At 40.5% G+C, this 22,630-nt stretch overlaps 1 protein-coding gene across 2 annotated transcripts in view; it reads left to right on the top strand.

Annotated features, from left to right (window-relative positions):
- DGKI (diacylglycerol kinase iota) overlaps positions 1-22,630 on the top strand; it is a 375,198-nt gene that overhangs the window by 339,242 nt on the left and 13,326 nt on the right. For both annotated transcript variants that reach the window (XM_036428029.2, XM_036428022.2), the window contains one exon: positions 19,432-19,469. In XM_036428029.2, coding sequence (XP_036283922.1) covers positions 19,432-19,469 — 38 coding nt within the window. The remainder of the gene's footprint in view (positions 1-19,431; positions 19,470-22,630) is intronic.

The raw sequence follows: 22,630 nt of genomic DNA, 5'->3' as shown, positions 1-22,630 counted from the left end.
CAGAGAAGGGACGGTTGGCTGTGCCGCGGGATTGCCCTGGCGGGAACAAGACAAAAGCTCTGGACTGCTCTGAATGCCACCTCTAACTCCACTTCCAACTGAACTGAACCCCAGTTCTGGGCTCATTGGGGGAGAGCCTAGACTGTTTGGTAGCAGGCAAAAATCGAGGGCACCTTGCTCTCAGAGGTGCTTGCAATAAGTACTGAAGGACCCTGGGGATTAGGGACTGCATAGGGCAGGGCTGACGGAAGCCAACGCTGTAGGCTCCACCCTGAAACTCCGCCCCATCAGGGAAGCTGCGAAAATGCCGAGACAACGAAATAGATCACAAACGAAAGAAATGGAGGACAAAAAGCAACTGGATATAGAGTTCAAATCTACTCTTATAAAGTTTTTCAAGAATTTCCTAGAAAAGGTCGATAAGACCTATGAGGATATGAAAAGGGATCAACTAGAATTAATAAGGAATCAACAAGAAATGATAAGGGATCAACAAGAAATAAAGAATACATTGTCTGAAATAAAAAATATTATACAGAATCCTAAAAACAGAATGGAAGATCTCAAGAATCAAGTCAAAGATTTGGAACATAAAGAGCCAGAAGACACTCCTCCACAGAAGCAAGAAGGCAAGAGAATCCAGAAAATTGAAGATAATGTAAGAAACGTCTGGGACAACTTCAAGCAAACCAACATCAGAATTATGGGGGTCCCAGAAGATGAGAGAGAGCAAGATATCTAAAACATACTGAAAGAAATAATGACAGAAAACTTCCCCCACCTGGTGAAAGAATTAGACTTACAAGTCCAGGAAGTGCACAGAATTCCAAACAAAAGGAATCCAAAGAGGACCACACCAAGACAAATCATAATTAAAATTCCAAGAGCAAAAGACAAAGAGAGAATATTAAAAGCAGCAAGAGCAAAGCAGGTAGTTACTTATAAAGGAGCACCTATACGATTGTCAGCTGATTTCTCAACAGAAACCATGCAGGCCAGATGGAATGGCAAGAAATATTCAAGGTGATGAATAGTAAGAACCTACAGCCAAAGATAATCTACTCAGCAAAGCTATCACTCAGAATCGAAGGCCAGATAAAGAGCTTCACTAATAAAAAAAAGCTAAAGGAGTTTATCACCACCAAACCAGAATTATATGAATTGCTGAAGGGGGTTCTTTCGAAAGAGAAAGTAAATAAAGATTAAAAATATTGAACAACAAATATGTAACTATCAACAAGTGAATCTAAAAACCAAGGAAATTAAAAAAAAATCTGATGAACAATATTAACTGTTGAATATAATAGAATCAGAGGTATGGAAGGGGAGTGAACTGACGATTCTTGGGGAAAAGGGGAGAGGGGGATGTGGGACGAGACTGAACATAAATTGTGCACCTAAGGATGAGGATGATGGGGGGTGGGGAAAGGGCAGAGGGTGGGGTGGGAACTTGGTGGTGGAGAGCAATGGGGGGTGATGGTGGGGTGGAAAGGAACATTTGTAATAATACGAACAATAAAAATTTATTTAAAAATAAATAAATAAATAAATAAAAATAAAAAATAAAAATAAAAAGTTGAAAACTGTCCAGCTTGTGTGCTCAGGGGTTGAGCACTGACTAATGAACGGGAAGATCAGGGTTTGATTCCCAGTCAGGGCACAGGCCTGGGGTTTCAGGGTCGAGCCCCAGTGGGGGGCGTGCAGGAGGCAGCCCATCAGGGATTCTCTCTCATCATGGATGTTTCTCCCTCTCCCTTCCTCTGAATTCAATAAAAACATTTAAGTTGAAAAAAATAAATAAATAAAAATAAATAAATAAATAAATAAACTAGAATAAAGGTTCCTTTTATGATTAGATGACTTGTCATGTGGAGTTGATGACACAAGCATAAACGAAATGTAAAATGTTTCTATTCATATACTAGAGTATAATAGTCATTAAAAATAAAGGCTAAATTTTATCGAGTACTTATTATGTGCAGACACTGTGCTGAAGTGTTTCCACTATGTTATTTGTCATTTCATCTTCCTCAAATAGCACTCAAGAGCAGGTTCTATCCCCAGTTCTCCAGTTGGGAAAGCAAGCTCAGAGTCCTCAAAAAACTTGCTGAGGATCACACAGCTAGTCGGTGGTAGAATTAATTTTCAAATCCAGTCTAACACCACCTCATTTATCCACCATATCCTCAGAAAACAAGAAATGATGATCAACAGGAAAGTGAGCTGAGAGGATTTTATAGAGGAAAAAAAATCTTCTCTCTAACAAGAGTTTATTTACTACAGTGTCAGTCATTTCTTTTTAATGAGAAAACAAAACAGAACAAACACAACAACCTTTCCCTCCTGCTGGGAAGGATTTGTCCCGGTAGAAATAATAAACACCAGTGTCACATTCTCTCCTAATTAGTTAACGGAGTGAAACTGAAGCTTCAGGGAAGCCTGCCATGCTCAGTCCCAGGGGCCACATTACATTTTAATGTTACATCTGGAAGCTGGAGTCCCGCTCCCTGTCAGAAGGTACACTTGGCAGTGATTGATCGCCCTGTCCTATGAGGTTCCTCTGCATTTTGTGTCCACCTCAGCATTGTTTAAATTGCTCCTGGAGCCACCTCCTGTGCCCAGGCTGCTCCCCAGCTCCCAGGTCCTGTTCCATCCTCAGAGCCTGCTTACTCTAGGGGCCTCCCAGAATGCCCCTGGGCTGCTTCTACCTGTGCCCTGTGCTGACAGAGGGTCATCCTCACTCGTGACTGTTCACTTATAAAATCCAAGGCATTGGCAACTCTCTTGAAAGGAGGTGCCAATAATCTGATTCCTTCTGGAATGACTGTCTTCAAATCAGGCTTCCCTCTCCAGTCTTATCTTCTAGCCCTGATGCCGTAATGGCCCTCACATGATATGGCAGCTTTTTTATTGCTGTGGTAGCACCGTGGATGAGGATGGGAATGAGGGATGAATGGAAATAAAATTGTAACAACCACAGTCATTAGTGTAGGTGCCCAACGATGAGTCCACGGCCAGGCTGAGCCAGTTTTCCTTTGAAGTAGGTCATGCAAGGAAACTCATTATGGTGAGGCCCAAAGCTCTTTAAAGCATCAGTAGCTGCCCCGTGGCTCAAACACCGTAGATTCATTTTTCCCTTCAATATAAATATATGTGATATGTAACTTTATTATAAGAGAAAATATTCATAAAGATGTGTAAAAATCTATCGACTCGGTTTAAATAACCCAAAGGAACCACTGTGTACACAGCCCAAGAACTGAAGCATTTGTAGTAACCTGGACCCTTCACGTCTGCTTTTCTGACTATGTTCTCTTCCTTCCCCTTCAGAGATAACTACTACTGTGCTTTTATGTTTATAGCCTTCCTACAAATATGCATATTCCAGGCATGAATGCATATGTATGTGGTTGCTACATGTATACATATCTCACATGTGTGTTTATAGTTTTGCTTATTTTGAACTTTTATAAATTGAATTCTATTGTAAATCTTCTGACTTTCTTCTTTTGTTCATGTTTTGTTATTCAATCTAATTGATAAATACCACATATATTATATTAAATTTTTCATGTTCTATAGTATGTTATTGTACGAATATGTAAAAATTTATATATTCAAATTCTGCTGGTGAATATTTATGGAGATTCCAGGTTTTGGCTTTTGTAACTCTTCCTAGTGTCCATGTACAAGAATTTCTCTAGGGTTTAAACCTGGGATGGCATAGTTGGGTGGTAGATTTTGCACACTTTATTTAATTTAAAATATCTTTTTATTGATTTTAGAGAGAGAAAAAGGGAGAAGGACAGAGAGATAGAAACTCAATGAGAAAGGAACATCATTAAGCTGCCTCTTGCTCCCCTAGTGAGAATCAAGACCACAACCTGGGCATGTGCCATGATGGGAAATTGAACTGGTGACCTCTGGGTTCGTGAGTCCATGTTCAACTACTGATCCACACCAGCCGGGCAGTTTTACACACATTTCACTGATCACATAATGACCTCTTATTCCCATCCTAATTTACACTCCCAACTGCAGACAATAAGAATTCCCATTAATCCACATCCTCGCCAGCACTTGATATTAGCCAAACTAGTTAGAGCGTCAAATGGTATCTCCTGTGATTTTGCAGATGGGGACACTAAGGCATGGACCTATTATATAACAAGTCCAATGTCACATGAATAGCTAGTAAGGACTCAGATAATCCTGGACCCAGTTTCTATTCTTGGTCACTCCTCTGCACTGTCTCTCAATAGCATTGCTGAGATTTGGGCTCATGTAATAGGAAATTATTTTTGTTAAATGGAGACTTCATAATTATTGGGTGGGAATTATAAGGTGGTTTGGGTTTTATTTTTCCATATCAGTGATCAGTACCCTTCACATAGAAGATTCAAAGGTATATTTTTGATCCAGTTCTCCTACCCCTATACTTTCTTATTCTATAAAACAGGGACCTAGTGTCTTTTCAACAGCATTTATTTTTTAGAAAGTACAATTCTTGAGTTTAGCTAGTTCCTTAAGAAAAAAATCACAGTAGGAAAACAATTACGACCAGAATAATAGAGTTGATTAGGAAAATTAAATGTTTTTTTTTATTTTCTATAAGATATTAAATGTGATGAATAAACTTGGCTGGTGATACAGATGAAAACATCAGTAGATCTTGGGCCTTGCTAGGAAGTGCTTTTCATTATTGGCCATCTCAGTATGCCACTTTGCCTGACTTTGGGCTGGCTAATGTGAAGTTGCTAGTGTTCTTTTCTGCCCATATTCAGTTTCTGAGCAGGAAATCCCACAACGGCATTTTAATTTGGATCAAACATTTAGTGCTCATTTTTGAGGCTCTCCTTGCCCTGGTTTAGCTCATGTTGCGTCAGTGAATTATTTATACTCCCTGCTTGTGGGCTTCTTTCCAAATCCCATCTCCCTTGCATTCACTGGGCCATATGGTTTATATCAACTCCTACCATCTCTCTGGCAGCCCACCTTCATTGTCCTTCACTCAAGTCCCTCCCCAGTGCTCATTAATTCCCGTGTCTTGGAACCACCTCCATAGATACATTAAGGACACACAATGATGAATTTTCCTGACAACTCAAATGCCCATGATTTCCCCTTCCCTATTCACTTACCAGTTTCTTGGGTGTAATCCAAACTCTCCCCCACCCCCTTGGGTGGTGTTGCCACTCTTATTTAACTATAAACCCCATGAATAGAGATGTTGCCCCACTCTATGCTGGGCCCTGGCACCGAATGGATTCCCTGTGTACAAGTCTCACTGTTACATTTGCTACGGTATGTGGTTGGCAAACAGAAACGTTCAATGCATTGATATTGTCCCTGGTCTCGAAGATAGGTTAGTCCTGGTCCCTTTCCAGAGAAATCCAGGCACTCATGTGCTGAAGAGCTGGCCTTTTATGGTTGTCTCCCGGGGTGCCCCCAAGGATTCTGTGAGAGGAAAGGAATCAATGACAGCATTCTTTTTCTTGGCTGGTCTTCTTTCACAAATCCTAGGAAAACAGACCATCACTGCTGATTAGAAAAACAAAAGAAAACAGAACAAGCCAAGAAAACAAAACAAAAGTCCCTAAGCTCTCCAACATCAGCTTATATTTCTTTCTGGTGTCCTGACCCTACCATTCTCTCTCATTCCCTTTATTAACTCTCACTGTTGATTGTAACTATATAATCCTTTGATCCATTTGGCTGCTGGGGAAAGCTTTGTTGGTGATAATTATCTAATTATCTTTTGAAGCCTTATTATAGGTGTATGTGTGTGTGTGTGGAGAGGGTGCTATTTACTAAGATTTACTTACAATTTTGCTTTTGATTGCCTTTTGGCCTCAGAGAATGGTTAAGTAAAAGTATTTAAAACATTGCAAAATAAGAAGGTAACAGAAAAGAATGAGGGAGGGAGGAGGAAGGCTGACCTCCTGGTTTGCTTTTATGTGGGTGGGTAGAAAGAAAGGGTCATCTATTAAGAGGGGAAGTCATGGAGCCTCTGTCAGGGGGGATGTTTATTGCAGATTTCATTCCCATAGATAAGCCACTTATGTGCTATATGTAAGTGTTGAGAAGGGAATGGAAAAGGCCTGACTTGGTCCCTAAGTAGTCATCTCTGATATCAAAAGTGAAGAATCCCATATTGCTTGTTTTTTAAAAATTTACTTGTGTTTATTTAAGATTGTTACTACATGAAAGGATACTATACATGTTACATTAGTGCCTGTGTAATCAAAGCTCTAGGCAGGTACCCTGAAGTTATTGCCATATAAGTCTTATGTGAGGATAATTGTAACTCCATTTGTCTATTTTATTTTCATGTGATTTTATTTATTTTTAAATTGATTTGAGAGGGAGAGAAAGAGAGAGAGAGAGAGAGAGAGAGAGAGAGAGAGAGAGAGAGAGAGAGAGAGAGAGAGAAGGTGAGGGAGAGAGAGAGAGTGAGAAACATCAATGTGAGAGTGAAACATTGATTGGTTGCCTCCAGGGATCGAACCCTTGACCTTCAGTACATGGGACAAAGCTCCATGCAACTGAGCCACACGGGCCAGGGCTCCATTTGTCTATTTTCTATTGAACTAGAACCCCTAATATCCAATGAAAACATTTCCCTTCTGTGCTCCACTCCCAGGAAAGGCTTATTTTAAGGTAAGAACTGGATAACACTGATGACTGGCTGCCCTGAATCATGATAGGAGCCAAGCATCTCTTATCATGATTATCTAGTTGCAGAATATTAAACTGTGTTGTCACTTGTTCAGTTAGTTCCTGGAAGGTTAGTCCTGGACATGCTACTTTAACCTGTATTAGTCTCCTGGAAGCGTGTTTCGGTGTGTTCCCATTTGCCCAGGCTGGGTGCCATGTCTCCCGAAGCCTATGCTGTCCTGGATGGAGCTGTGAAAATATTCAGCGGGCCAGCGCTTGCCAAATTTGCAAGTCAAACAAATGCTTCCCTTTTTTTGCCAGTCTTCTATGTCAGTCCTCATTTTCTGGGTCCATTTTGCTTGTGCAGAACTTCAGGATGTGACTTACTTAGCTTCAGACATTTGTTCTCCCATCAACATGACCCCACATAACCCTTGGAAGCAGTTACTACTCCAGCACTTCCCTTCCCCAGACTGCTCCTTGGTGGACTGAGCCTCCCCTCCTCAGAGCCAGAAGAGGATGGAGCATGGAGAGAACCATAGAACGGCCTCCTTCTGGGCTGACCTGGGCTGGCTATGTGGCCTTGAGGAAGTGACTTAACCTCAACTGAGCCTCAGTTTTTCCATCCTTAAAATGGGGATGATGCCAATAACAGTACATATCTAGTAGATTTCCTATGAGGATTAAATTAGATCACACAGAAAAAAACTATGCTGGCACTTCCTTTGCTTGCAAATATGAACAAAAGGAAGGGTCCGAGCAGAACAGTGAAAGTGCAAGAGAGAGCAAGAAAATCCCTCAATGCCAAAATACCCAAAACGGGAATGTAGTTTTCTATAAATCGACCTAATGTATCCTAAGTTAGGAAACTATTCAAATCTGTTATTTTCTGGAATGAAATAATCTCTTCAAGTTACAAACCCAAATGGGCCGGGAGTGACTTGTGTCATTCTGGGCAAATGATCACCTGAGCCTGGATGGTGGGGTCAGGCAGAGATGAGAGCCTTGGTCTTGGCATGAGATGAACCAGTCGCTCCATCCTTCGCTCCATCCTTCGCTCCATCCTTCGCTCCATCCTTCGCAGGCTGGGTCATCTGGGCAGCCACTTCTCGCAGGCTGAGCTGGCTGCCTTCTAAGGCCTCTGAGTCAGGAAAGAAGATGAGGCAATGACACATGCTAGAACCCCAAAAGGCCATCTTCAGTTTTGGAGAGGTATTTTGGAGGCAATTACACCATGCTCTGCCTGCGGCTAGTGCATGGGTTCCTGCAGACGAGTGTCCGTGTGTTTTTCTGCTGGTCCACACTTCACCACGGGCCCACTCTCCGAAAAGAAAGGAGATCAGCTTGGCAGGTGCGTAGATGCTGCAGGCCACTGTCACACCGAGGCTTTCTTTAGCAAGTGACAAGCACGGAACTGTTTCATTATGCAGCGTCCACCTTTTCTCCTGACAAAGCAAAGCCCCATAGCTTCTTGAAAAAGGGATTTGTAATCAGCCAGAATCCAATCAATTTTGCTTAGTCTGGTGACATGTCCATACTCCCTTCCACCCTAGTAAGTGAAAGCTATTATTTGAGCCACTGCAAAAACAACTTGGAGTGGTGGTGTACAAGCAAGCCAAAAGGTCATGGGAGCAGCTGTTTCTCTGACCATATCCCTGTCTGCTCCTCAGATCTACCCTGATGAACCCTATGGGCTTCTTCCCATTCTCAGAAAGTGTGCCCCCCCTCCCCCCCAAAAGTCATTCATCTCTGAGCATCTGATTTCCCAGGGATCTTTCCTCTCTTTAAGCTCCTTTTATCTTTGAGGAAGAAGGTGATAGTCTTGGCTGAGGTTATATTCTGAAAATGGAGTTGCTGGCAGCTGAGTGAGATTTTCACTGACATTAAAAAGAGAAAGTCGCCCTGGATGGGTGGCTCAGTTAATTGGTGCGTCATCCTATACACCAAAAGGTTGCTGGTTTGATTCCCAGTCAAGGAACATACATAGGTTGTGGGTTTGACCCTACCAGTCAGGGCGGTACTGGAGGTAACTGATCACTATTTCTCTCTCAAATCAATGTTTCTTTCTCCCTCTCCCTTCCTCTCTCTAAAATTAATAAACATATCCTTGGATGAGGATAAAAAACAAAAAGTGTATTTGGCTTCACATCTCTCTCTTGAGTCTTGGAAGGTGGTCTACCAGCACCCCCTATTTTCTGACTCGTTTATCTTATCCCATTTCAGACAGCCCTCCATATCAAGTGAAACTGCCCATCACTTCTTTCTCCATGCCTCTCCACTGGCTGGTCCCATCTTTTCTGTTGCTCACCTTCCCCTTATGAAAAATACCTTGCAACTTTCCTAGGGAATCTCTCAGTACATTCCCTATTTCTTAGGCAATCAGGGGCTACATTTGGATGTGTAAATACACATGTCTGACTTTATAGAGACACCTACTTTTCTTACGTAAGAATATATGCATCATTCCCTGGCCGGGTAGCTCAGTTGGTTAGAGCATCATCCTGATATGCTAAAGATGTGCGTGTGATCCCTAGTCAGGGCACATACAAGAATCAACCAATGAATGCATAAGTAAGTGGAACAACAAATCAATGCCTCTCTCCCTCTTTCTCTAAAATCAATCAATAAAAATAGTATGTGCATTACTACAGAGAATGAAGATTTTTATCTTCATTTTATTTCTCTTCACAGCAACCGGACAGTAAAATCTGCTCTGTAATAAATATCATTAAGGTTTTATTCATATACTGGAGCCTACTCTATTTTGGATCTTTTGAGCAAGCTTCTTAACTAACCATTTACTTCATGATTCTTGCTTCTAAGGTGTTATTGCTTAGTCACTTTAGCATAGCATTGAAGTGAAAGACTTTTCAGGTCACTGAAATAAAATGCTTACTTTTTCTACATTTTAATTAATATCTGTCATATGCTGATATTATAGGGAAGGTTCAAAGTGAGTGTTTTATTATAACTGAATTGCAAATACAAAATATCCCATCTATATTTACACTCATGAGAGCAGGCTCTACAGTTTTATCTTTATTTTAAATTGTATACTTTTCCTACATGTGCACTTTGCTGGTGTATGTCTCTGAAAGTGACCTTTGCTCTATTAACTCATCCTTGGCTTTACTTTTGTCCCAATGTAGTGTTTGGCTAAATCTGCTCTCTCAGTGAAAAAGGCCCTCAGGTTATTCAGGTTACTGAGTGGTCATGGTGCTGCTGGGTGATGATAAGGTTCTTCGTGTGCACCCTGAAGACAGGATGACCCATACAGCCATCACCTCGTAAGCTCCAGAACACATGTACTTGTACTTGAATCCTCGCCTTAAACACCATTTCCCATGCAGTCTTGATGTTTGGTTAAAACCAATCGCCATCCATCACTTTCAGTCCATATCAGTTCTGAGCACAGCTATCACTGAGGAACACATGAGCACACTTTTTCAGCCCAAGTTCCTTTTAGAGGTCCTGAAGGACACTGCTAAATACATCAAATGAGGGCAAGGGACCTTTCACAGGAGGGATGTGGCCTGACCTTGAGGGAAGGGATGCAGCCAGATGCCCGGATGCTCTCTCTAAGATCAACCGGGAAAGCCGTGAGTGCTAAGGCCCTGACTTTGGTACCTTCCACTCATTTTATTTATTGGTTCTTCTACTCCTCTGACCCTCTCAGGATTAGAGCTTTGTCATCCAAAGGCCAGGAAGACAGAAATAAACAAAGTCGGTTCATCTCAAGGACATTTTCTCAACAATCTGGAGCCAAAGAACCTTGAGAGAATTCTTGAATTTTGTTTTTAAATCTCTTTCATTGCTGAAGTAGTTTTCAATGTACTAAGCATTTTAATAGGTCTTCCTTGATTCAAAAGTTAAGAAGGACAAAGTGTTTGGGTTCATTAACTTAGTAAGGTGTAGTCAGATTTAAAAACTTTTACAAATATGAAAAATCCTCCCTGATGGTAGAAGCTTAACATTTATTGAACAAAAATAGTTGAAGGAATTCTGTAATATTGATGCTAAAATACATTTATATTTTTTGAATTTTAAGGGAATCATTAGATATTACTTTTGAATGTAGTACTATGTAAAAAAATTTTTTTTTGATCTTCTCTATCCAAAAAAAAAATTTTTTTGATCTTCTCTATCCACAGCATTGCTACAGAAAACATTAATTTTGAGATGTATAGATTTTATTTTTAATTTTTTTTTAAATTGGCCCTAGTGAGCTTGGCTCAGTGGATAAAATGTTGGCCTGGGGACCAAAGGGTCCCAGGTTCTATTCCGGTCAGGGACACATACCTCGCCTGGCCTGGGCCTTGTGCAGGAGGCAACCAATTGGTGTGTTTTTCTCACATTGATATTTCTCTCTGTCATTCCCTCTCTCTTTCACTCTCTCTAAAAATCAATGAAAAAATATGCTTGGGTGAGGATTAAAACATTTTTTTTTAATTTATAGAGATTTATTCATTATTCTACTTTATTTATGCATTCATTGGTTGATTCTTTTATGTGCCTGCCTGGGGATCGAACTCGAAACTGGGGGTATCAAGATGATGCTCTAACAAACTGAGCTACCCTGGCCAGGGCAGTTGTATAGATTCTTAAGAAGATATATTTCCCAACCTTTCTGGTCCCCCTTCTGACTGTTGGCACCAATTTTACACAACTGGATGCAAGTGACATACTGTGACTGTGACAGTGGAAGAGTGTGAATCCAATTGGCCCCTTAACCTGTGAGCCTGTCTTCACTCACCTAATGCTCAAAAAATTTAACCCATAAAATTTGTTGCAACACTGATCTGAGCTTGCTACTGATGTTCTAGGAAGTGACACATTATTGCTTAGTATAGGACTCTGGTTTGATGCATAATATAAGAAGTTCTGGTCTGTTGAGATATTTGTATTTCAGTGCATCTAATAAGCACCATTAGATACCAAAAAGATTTTAAAACATTTCCAACCCCAAAATTGTTGACTAGGTTCAGCAGGGGGCCTGTCAAGTGGATCTGTTTCACCTCCTCAGACATCTTTCTTGATCCAGGGTTCAGAGAACATTGAAATGACAGCCAGTTGAAACACCAGTATTTATGGATTAAGCACTTCACATACTTCCTGTACTAAGATGTTTTCAGTGAAGGGTGAAGTCTGGATAAAACAGAGGAAAAAAATCAAATCAGATTCCGGTTCTCGTGCTTGTGGCTTACTTGCAGTGATGGGACTTGGGTATGTGAAACAACCAAAGAATAATTTCACAACAATACATAAACAAATGGGAGTTTGGGAGAGACATCTGGTCCCTGCACTGTTTCCGGCCAATTCCAGGGGTGAATAAGGGAAGTGGGATGGACTGTTTCGGAAGGGAACTGTCCTAGGCCTCTGGCAGCAAGGTGGAGTTTTCCTGCCAGGAGGGAACACTGGATGGGAGCTGTTTGTTTTTCCTCCGAACAGGAAACCTCTTCCATGCCAATAGTAGCTTCAAAAGGATTGCTGTGGCAGATGGGAAGAACCCATAGACTACATTCAGGCATTCACTTAGCAGGGACTAATTGAATTGGAGGATTAACTCTGTCATTAGAGAGAAGCAGAACCTATTTATGTCTTGTCTCCCATCTATGGTTATGTTTTAAGAGAGATTTGGCACAGGTGGTGTTTGACCATGCAGCATTGAATGGCCTTTGGATGCCACTGATAGATTAAACTCAATGATGATAAGAAGATATGTCAGTTGTGTGATCTGTATCCTCCATATTTCGGCGATGAAGACGAAGCTAGTAGGCAGAGTGTAATGGATAAAGGACTAGAGTTCTGTGAGTGATTCTTCCCTCCTCTCCTTCCTCCTCCAGCCAAGCATTCTCTTCTCTCACATCTGATGATTAAATGGAGATCCTGGATTGAGTTCCCTTAGATAGAATCCCTAATTCAGTTCTACAAACAATTGTCCATCTGCCTGGTCTTTTCCTTACCTTCCTTCTTTCTGCTGTAAAAAGCTGGTCCTTTTGATGAGCAGTTCTCAGCCTCTTGTATTTTTCTGCTGAGATACTCAGGACATAAACTATACTCCCGTAGTGGCACAGGTACCAAAGGCCTGTTCCCGTTCGTGCCTTTTCCCAACGCTCACTGGAAGTAAGCAAATCCTCGGACTCAACGGACATCACACAATGCACAGCTGTGATGAGACAGATTGTATTTTCCACAAACAGCCATGGCCTTATCAGCCATTCCACAGTCTTCTTCAATATGACTTTGGCACTCTTTCCATTGAGATAGGGGGTCTATGTCCTCTCTCCTGAATGTGGGTAAAGTTGAGATGACAGCAGAAGTGATACCATGTGGTTTCCAAGGCAATATGACTTCCTTAGGCTCTCCTTTATGAAGGCTGCTTTTGAAACCCAGCCACCATTTCAGGAGGAAGCCCAAGCAGCCTGAGGAAACCCATGCAAGAGGAACCAAAGCTCCCAGCGGAAGCCAGCACTAAGCTACCATTTTGAAAGTGGATCTCTCAGCTTTCAGTGGAGTTGCCCCAGGTGGAACAGAGACAAAATGTTTCTGCTGAATCCAGCCCAGATTGCAGATTTTTTTATTAAAATAAATTATTGTTGTTTTAAACCTCTATGTTTTGGGATGGTTTGCTAATGAGAACTGGTACAAATATGTCTGTTATTACAAGAATAATCTTGGAACTTTTCTATATTCTAAAAACCTCTCAGAATTTTAACCTATTATTATTAACAAATAACTTGACACATATCTTATTATCAACTTTCAAAACCTCCCCTAGGCCTCAATTAAAATGCAGAGGTCTTTAGAAATATTAAATCTTCCTTTCTCTCACCTCCTCTTAGACTTGTTTGATATGACTATGTAAAATAATATTAATTACAGTCATTTTCACAAACTGTTTCTCATTTATGCCTAATTAGCATAATCACAGAATGTGTGTTAGATTACCTTTGCCGTGTTTGATGATTATCTTAAATTTCATTTTGGGGAGCTAAGCCTTCACAGTTTGTTGCTCATGTACTGTGGGTGTTGGCTGCTCATAAAGTAGAAAAATAAATCTGCTATGGAAAATCTATGCAGAATATGTGTGTCACAGAAGTGGGTGCTTGGGCAGCTGACAGTGCCAGCTTTCTAGTGGCTAAGCAGTAAGTAACTCTAAATAAAGGAAAAGTATGAAGACTCCAGTGAGGTTGAACTCGATGGAAATGTAAACATAACATTTGCCCTGGTGTGCTCTCTCTTCAGTGTCTCCTTTGGCATAATAGAATTGCCACTTAAAGCCGCAAATTGACTTCATTTTGTATGTGACAAATTCATGAAACTTTTATTGAGGACCATTTATTTTCCCTTTTGTCCATCCTGCTCCAAGTTAAACCAAGGAGAAATTGCATGGTGGAAAGAGCTGTGAGCCAGAGGTTAGAAACAATAAAGGACAAGAAAATATAATAGAAACAAACAAACAAACAAGTAAAACAACCCAAATCCCTCTTTCCTCAGCTGGATTCTAACTGTGTGACCCTGGAAAGGTCAAGTTATTTCTCAAGGCCCAGTTTCTTCATTTATGAATGGAGAGGGTTAGACTAAGGCTAAATACAGCTCCAGAATGTGGAATATGATGACTTCTGAAAGGGTCGTTTTAGACTGTCATTCTTGCTTTGCAGATAAAAATATTTAGGAGTAAAAGGTATGCAGAACTTGGAAAAGTTAGATATGTATTTATGATTCCCAGTGAGTCAACTGATTTTGCCCCCTGCCTCTCCACAAGCCTCTCTTTGTTCAATGGTTTTTGTTTGTACTTTTAACTTTTTTCCAGAATTAAAAAAGAAAAAAGAAAAAATAGAAGATTTAGGTGATTTCTGTCCTTAGGAGAAGACAATTTGGCAATAAAATTATTTAAAAATTTGAAAGTAACTGAACCTGAAAGATAAAAAATTTTCAATAAGCTATTTTATTGAAACTCTATTTGATATGTAATATTGTAACTATTCCTGTTGATTTATTGAGAATTACAAACATATATTTGGCTTTGCCAAGTTGTGTGTATGTTTTGTTCTTAAATATTTTCATCTGCAAAGCAAGAATCACAGCTGTAAGCTATCCCTCTGGAAGTAGTCATATGCCAAATTTTAGAGTTGTAATTGGCCTTCGTCTAACCTCATCTCACAGATGCAAAAGGGTGCTTTCTCAGTGTGATGGGTTAAAAAAATCAGCCTTCCATGGTGTTCTCCACAGAGGACTGTAATGGTCAGATTCTCTGTTCCTTGAGCTTATTTGCAAGGCAGAGGCTCCAAAGAACCCACTTGATCTTCATTTTCCTAATAAGAGAACTGCAACCGAAACCGGTTTGGCTCAGCGGATAGAGTGTCGGCTTGCGGACTGAAAGGTCCCAGGTTCGATTCTGGTTAAGGGCATGCTCCTTGGATGTGGGCACATCTCCAGTGGGGGGTGTGCAGGAGCAGCTGATTGATGATTCTCTCTCATTGATGTTTCTAACTCTCTATCCCTCTCTCTTCCTCTCTGAAAAATCAATAAAATATATATTTTTAAAAAGAGCGAATTGGAGCTTGGTAACTAACCCAAGGTTATGTCTAGTTAATGGCTTAAACTCAGCTCGTCTAAGTCTAGATTCAATTACAATATGTCCCTTCCTAATTGGACTTCTTGCCAAAATGCCAGTTCCCTGAGAGGATGGCATTTATTTTGTAGTTATATTTCCACAACCTTGACAGGGTTTGGCATGGCCAGAGCAGGCAGGCCAGTCAGTGGGCCCGTGGACTGGTTTGTCTCTACACTAATCCCAGGGGAGAGGCCATTTTTTTCTTCCATGCATGAGTGTCTTAGGATGTCTTGACTCTAGGGAACCCAGGTCTCAGGAACAGAGACTGAAAAGGAAGACAGTGATTCCTTTCTGTCCATCTTGACTTCTCTGTTCCAGTATTCTGTCTTGGGATGTTTACTGGATAGCAACTTATTGGAAGGCATAGCACTGAAGGAAAAAGAAATCATTTCATGTGAACTAGTGATTCAACGTCTAACCTCTAAAAATGACACAGTTCTCAGGTTTCTACCCCCTTACATTTCTTTCTAACTACATAAGTTTATGTGACGTAATTGTCCAGGAACTTATTTGTTGATTTATCAACCTTTTGTTCCGTTAACATTTTAACTTCTTTTATTTCTTTGCACTTGAGGCATTGTTTCTTCAGTGTAAAGGAGTTTTGAAAAAGGCAAGAAGGCAAGCTCAGAGCTCAAGAAATAATAAAGGATAATGCTATAATCAGAACAACTCAATTATTTGTTTTTGAGCTCGAACTTTCACAAGGTTATCTGGAATTGAGACTAATGGATACAGGCTTTCTTTAGGCAGAGAAAATTTTAAACAACAGTGTTCACGGGGAAGGACATTAATCAGGAGACAGAAGTGGACCTTGTGCTTAAAAATGTTTGCATAATAGCTACCCTTGGGTGTATTGCTTGATTTAAAATAAATATTCATGCTTTCTGTCTCCAGTGCAATTGGAAATTATTCGTGGTTATGATTCTGTTATATGATCTTCTACCTGCTCATGTGGACTTTAAGCTGGGAGGCCGTTGGAAATGAATAGACATAAATCACAATGCTTGTGAATGAGTCTGGGGTCAAAATCTAGGGGCTGTAATGTGGGCAATCTGGAGAACATGAGCTGGGAGCGGGTCATTGCTGTTTCTAGGAGGGAAGGCGCAGAGCCATACTGGCATGCTTAAGAATATTCGTGTACTTTTAACTCTTCGATAGCGTCTGATCCCCTGCAGGATAAGTCCAAGTGCCTTCTCCTGACATAAACGGTACTTACTGGAGTGGGCCCTGTGACGGTGGCACATTGCCCGAAATCACTCTCCACCTTAGATGTGCTCACACGAAGCTCTTTGCAGGTTCGCTCAGACACCATGACTTCTAACTTCCAGGTCTTTGTTCATATTCTACCTTTATCTTGCAAGGATTTTCCAAACCTCCTTTGCTAATTACTTCTACTTACCATGGAAGAGTTGGCTTAAGCTGTATTTCATCTAAGAAACTCTTTTTGAACTCCATACTTAGCAAATAAACCCCCCCTCTCCTCCCCCTTCCCTCTCCCTGCCCTCCCCCCCTTTCTTTCCTTCCTTCCTTCCTTCCTTCCTTCCTTCTTTCCTTTCTTTCTTCCTTCCTTCCTTCCTTCCTTCCTGCCTTCCTGCCTTCCTGCCTTCCTGCCTTCCTGCCTTCTTTCCTTTCTCTCCTTCTTTTTCTCCTCCCTCCTTTCCATCCTTTCTTCCTTTCTTCCTTTCTTCCATTTACTTTAGTGCTACTTAAATAAACTTGGTCCTGGGGAATTCCTTCATTGTTTTGATTTATTATTTACACCAAATTGTATTACACAGGTGCTTTAAGTTAATGAATCCATTTTTCTTTTCTCTCTCCTTTATTCCTTTTTTCTCTAGTTCTCTCTTTTTTTTTTCTTTTAATTTCTGGGAAAGGTTTTAATATGATCATGAAAATCATAGGCTGTATGCTATTTTGAAAAAGTTTTGTGACTTTCAGCTCTGCATTAATTGCCCCCTCACGCAATTTCCCTTACCTTAATTCTTTCCTAATATGGGTATTCTAATTCAGTGAAGAGAACATCCTATAGCATAAAAGTCCAAGCTGATTAGTTTTCTCATACTTGGAATCACTGATATTTTCTTCGGCCTCTCCCTACCTGCCTCTGAGGTAGGCTCTACCACTTGGAGTTACACAGCGTCTCGTTGGCTCCTACAGCTGTGCCTCCACCTGATGGACACTGTATTAACAGAGCTATGTCTGCTTGACTCCACACATCAACTTTACCCTGTTTCTAGGCTCCTTCTAAATTTGCATGCATGTCATTATCAGGTATAATCTCAAAAGCCCTGAAAGCTACCCCTCTGTTAATATTACATATCAATTTATAAAGCTTTTTCATTTGTTTGTTTTATCCTTACTACAGAGAGATGAGTAGGACAGCTATTAATCTTATCGAGTAAATTACAGAGATTAGAATTAAGACTCCAATCTAGTGCCTTTTCCACAACTCTATAAACTTTATAACTTATAAAGAATATTTTCTTTCATTTTCTATATGCCTCTATAGACCTCTGCATTGTGAGCTCACAGAGGGCACTAGATAGAGACCTGGGCTGGACACAGGATCTGCATGATGGTGATGACTGGACCACCATTAGCTTTGTGTCCCAAGAGAGTCACTTTTCTCTGAACTCCAGTGTCCCATCCATAATATCAAGAATGAAACCCATTATCTTAGGTTCTTTTGATATATTTTATTAGCTCCCTCTGTCTTATTTTTATCTGTCTCCTTTTCTCCTTCCTCTTTGTGATCTTTTCAGCCTGTCCAACAACTAGCTGTTGTGCATTGAGATGTACACAGCCTTAGGGAGATGGAAAGAGTATGTTGGTTACAGCTTGTTTTGGAAACATTCTTCCCTCTTTCCTGTCCCATCTTTTCCTCTATTCTTTCTTCTTTGTTCTGCCTGTGTGTTCAAGCAGCCCTCATCATTTCCATTGGTTTTCCAGGCTTCTGCTTTGATCAGAGGGGAGGCAAAGGGTCCTGGGCCAGTGAATGAATTTAACATGCCTCTGGTCCTTTGCCTCTGGTCCCTCTGGGCTTGTAAATGCTCCATATGAAAGTTTGGAGGGCTTTGTTCGAGGACTGTCAAAGGCTCCATGTACTTTGATGCATGATACTGAATTTTGACTAACCATATATGAGAGACTATTCAAATAAGAACAGTAAGTTGACACTTGGAAAAATACATTACTTTCTTCTAAATTTTTGTGACATTAAAGCCTGGAATAATCTATCTTTGGTGTAGTTTTAGGTATTTATTTTTCAAAAGCCACCATTTCCAATTTATGGCATATAATTCCTATAGAAACCATAATTGCCATTAGACTCAGGTATATTCTATCCTCTTTTATCAGTCATATTTTCTCTTTCCTCTTCTATACCCCACATGGCATGCACATACATTTCTATTTCCTCCCCCACCCACCCCTGCCCAATGACAATTAGTTTAGGTCAACCAAGACTTTTAGAATTTTTTCTGTAAGAGTCATCATTGAATTAGATGCTTAACACATGATTATTTTCTTCAAAACATAATTAAAATATAAACAATTCCTCTTAAGTCTTTCTAGTCCCCTTTATTTCCATAGCAGTAGATATTTATTTATCATTAAAAAACACACCAACAAAATTACTGCTGAATTTTTGAACCCCAAGAGGACAGAGAGGAAGGAAATGGAAAGCGGGGAACAAAAACCAGTGATGATTAGGCACCTGCTCTGCATCAGTGGCTGAGTTAGAAATGTTTATATGATTTAATTGATCCTTTCAGGAGTCCTAAAAGATTTAGACTTGTTTCACAGATGGGGGAACTGAAGTTCAGAGGTGTTAAATGGTTCACTCAGTGTTCCACAGCTTGTGTCAGAGTTAAGATCTGAGCCCAATCTGTGTGACCAAATTTCATGCTCTCTTTGTTGTACCAGGGTCAGAGGGGACTCTGGTAGGCTCTAGAATTATACTGGGGGTGGGGCCCAGGTAAGGAAGAGCTACAAAGAAGATCTTAGTCTTTTCAAAGATTCAATCTTTGGCATGCTTCTCCTTCCCTGGTCCCTGCCTCAAATGTAGACTCTTTATGCAAAATAAGGATCCAGCCCTTTTTAGTATTTTAAGGAGAAGGTCTTCTATTAATGAGCCATCTCTCTTTTGTCTTTCACAGCAATTTTGCAGGCAGTAATAGCTGGTGATCTTATGAAGGTAAGACATCTTCCTACCAAGTTTTTTGCTGATTTTTTAAGAACTTTAAGCCAACATCATTTCACACCAAACTTTCATGAGCCCATATGTCATTTATCAGACCCCCCTGCCTGTGCTGGCTAAGTAGGAAGAGGAAGAATGCTTTTTTTATTTTTATTTTTTAGAATTGAACAGAGAGGATTAGGGGAGTCCTTCCTGCATCTCCATGCTTCCTAACAGCAAAAGGTTTCTGTAAGATAACCATGCAATTTGCCTTCACTAGTAAAAATCACTGCATGTCCGCAGGGTACAGTGCTCAGCCCAGAATTCCTGTTCTATGAAAGCTGATATTGGAAGTTTAGATTTCTTTTTAGACACGTCTTGAAGTAAATGCATGTGTAAAAATTACCTGGTCAACATCCAGAAATACATTCTTCAGGCCAGAGCCTGTGTCTTCCAACATTATTACAGTTTTGTATTTTGGGAATCATGGTAAACCAAAACAGTTTAATTTGTTCTTATGTTTTCTGGTGAATTTTAGTTCAGAGGGAATTGGAATGAATGCCAATTCTGAAGTTAGACTGCCAGCGTTCAGATCTCGGCCCTGCCATTCCCTATATGCATGGCTTTGAGCAACTATTTATCTTTGTGCCTCCATTTCTTCATCTGTGAAATAGAATAATAGTATTACCTCTCTTTTCACTTTGTGAGGATCAAATGTAATAAAACAAGCAAAACTCTTGACTATTCCTATTACATGGAAGGGACTCTAAAATGTTGACTATGTTATTAGCATAGTCTTCGTCTGTGTATTTTTAAGAGCTAGACACAGTGGAAATGCAAATATTTACTATAAAGTATAATACAGTTTATAACAATTCTAAAAGCTATAGTTGGTCCCATATCCTTTTCAGACATAAAGCTCACACTGGCATTGATCGGCTCTGTAATATGGGCAGCTCCCTAGGGCCCAGGTTGTGCCTTCCTCACCAGCCTGTGGGGGATGGTGCTATTGCAGATCCAGAAACCAAAACCCTTAAATGAAAGCTGAGAAGCACTGTCCTTGAATATAGTTTCTTCTGAGGCACAACTGTCGACTAAACTGAGACACTCTGTGCTCCATTTATTTTTAAAAATACGTTTTTATTGATTTTAGAGAGAAAGGAAGGGAGAAGGATCGAGAAGTACGTAGAAATATCAATGAGAAAGATCCATCAGCTGCCTCCTGTGTGCCCCCTACTGGGGATCAAGCCTGCACCCTGAGCATGTGTCCTGATGGGAAATCAAGCCTTGACCTCCTGGTTCATAGGGTGATACTTCAACCACTGAGCTATATCAGCCAGGCCCCCTGGTCCATTTTTAACAGGTCACTAGCAGAAAACAATTGGTGAGACAGTTGTGAGCATATGGATAAATGGTCATCTTTCAACATATAATTCTGGAAATGGTGCCTGTTCAGTGCACTGGATCATAGTGTTACTAGGAATTGTTATCCACAAGAGAAAGATGCTCTCTAAGCACTGCCCCTGTGAGTTCAGTGCCATTTCCCAGCAAGAGATTAAACCAATGCCATCGTATTCTCTGTGCATAGCCTTCTGTTAGATTCTGGGAGATAAAGACATGAGTACAATCTGATCCCTGCCCTTGCAGAGCTTCTAAGCCAGAACATTCTGCAAGCTGTGCTTTTGAAGCCTTTTTCACTTTATTTTGTACATGATTTTAGTCTAGGTAATGAATTTTCCAGGTCTGTGGGTATATCACCACAATATTTTGTAGTTAATGGATAATTATTTGAGATATAGGAAATAACTATATTCAGTCAGTTGTCTTTTACATTCTCTATTGCAATTATTTCCAAAATGGCTAAGAAAGAATGCAAGAATACCTTATTTACTGAGAGATGAAATACAGGGGACTTAAGTTTGGTGGTTTGTTTTTTTTAACTCTTTCTTATTTTTTTTCCTAATATTTTTCTTCTCCTTTTTTTTTCTTCTCCATATTCTTTCATTTTTCTATTCCATGTAGAAAGCAAATTCAGTATTAAATATTAAACCAGCTGTGTGTGTGTGTGTGTGTGTGTGTGTGTGTGTGTGTGTGTATGAGAGAGGAAGCATGCACAAATCAGCAGAAAACAAAAGACCCCAGGAGCCATCCCAGTGGGAAAGCTGTCTTGAGCAGCTGGGCTGATGAGATGCCACAGCCTGACTGAATGCTCATTGTCTAAAACGCTACAGAAAGGCAGAATCAAGGCAACTGATGGATTGGGTCTGTGCTACTCCCTTGAGCTGAATTTCTTGTGGATCTGTTCCAGGGAAAGGACTGTCACTGTGAGACAACGCAGTGAAACAGAATAGGATTCTCTTAGTTTTCTCTTAACAGGAAAACTACTAGCTACTTCTTCCTACTACCCCCGTGTAGGGTGAAAGTGCCTGATTTCCATTCAACCACTCTTTTTTGAATCTATTTCCTAGGAAGTCTTCCATCCCCCACTTCATGCTTCCCTGGTGCCCCATGGTAGCCCATCATGGTCCTCCCCATTCGGGTATAATTCTTTCCACATCTGTCTCTCCCATGGACTGTGAGGTCTTTGAGGCCAGTGGCTGTGTTGTCTTTATCTGCTTCCCTGGCATCTGACACATGGCAATGCTATGGCTGATTTGAGTAGAAGCTTGAACTTTGAACCTTAGGAGATGTTGATTTTTTTTATAATGTACCTCTAACTTCTTAGTGGTAGACACATTCCTTTTGCTTATTGCCAGCTGGGCTACGTGATTGGCATTTATCCTAAAACTATACTTTAGAAGCTCCAAAAGGCTCTTCTTATCCTGATATATCAGAGTTTAGAGAATAGGAACTCATTTACACTTTCTATAATGTTTAATATTTCATGAACATAGACTGTGTCCTCATTGGCTAACTTATTCTAAGGCTGCAAAATCTGTTGAGTTTCTACTGCTATGTTCTCTGAATCTGTTTCTCATCCTGCAAATCACCTCTAGCCTTGTCAAGTAGGTGTTGGGTGATTAACAGAACACATGCAGGCTGCGCTGCAGACCTGGATGAAGAAAGGAGCCATACTTGTGTGTGTGTGTGTGTGTGTGTGTGTGTGTGTGTGTGTGTATGCTGTGTGCTTGCGTGCAGTGATCTCACACAGAGAAATGGGAAAGAGCTTCTATGGAGCT

This window comes from Pipistrellus kuhlii, unplaced genomic scaffold (assembly GCF_014108245.1).
Source record: "Pipistrellus kuhlii isolate mPipKuh1 unplaced genomic scaffold, mPipKuh1.p scaffold_m20_p_10, whole genome shotgun sequence".
NCBI classification, from domain to species: domain Eukaryota; kingdom Metazoa; phylum Chordata; class Mammalia; order Chiroptera; family Vespertilionidae; genus Pipistrellus; species Pipistrellus kuhlii.
This window is presented reverse-complemented; position numbering and strand designations above follow the sequence as displayed.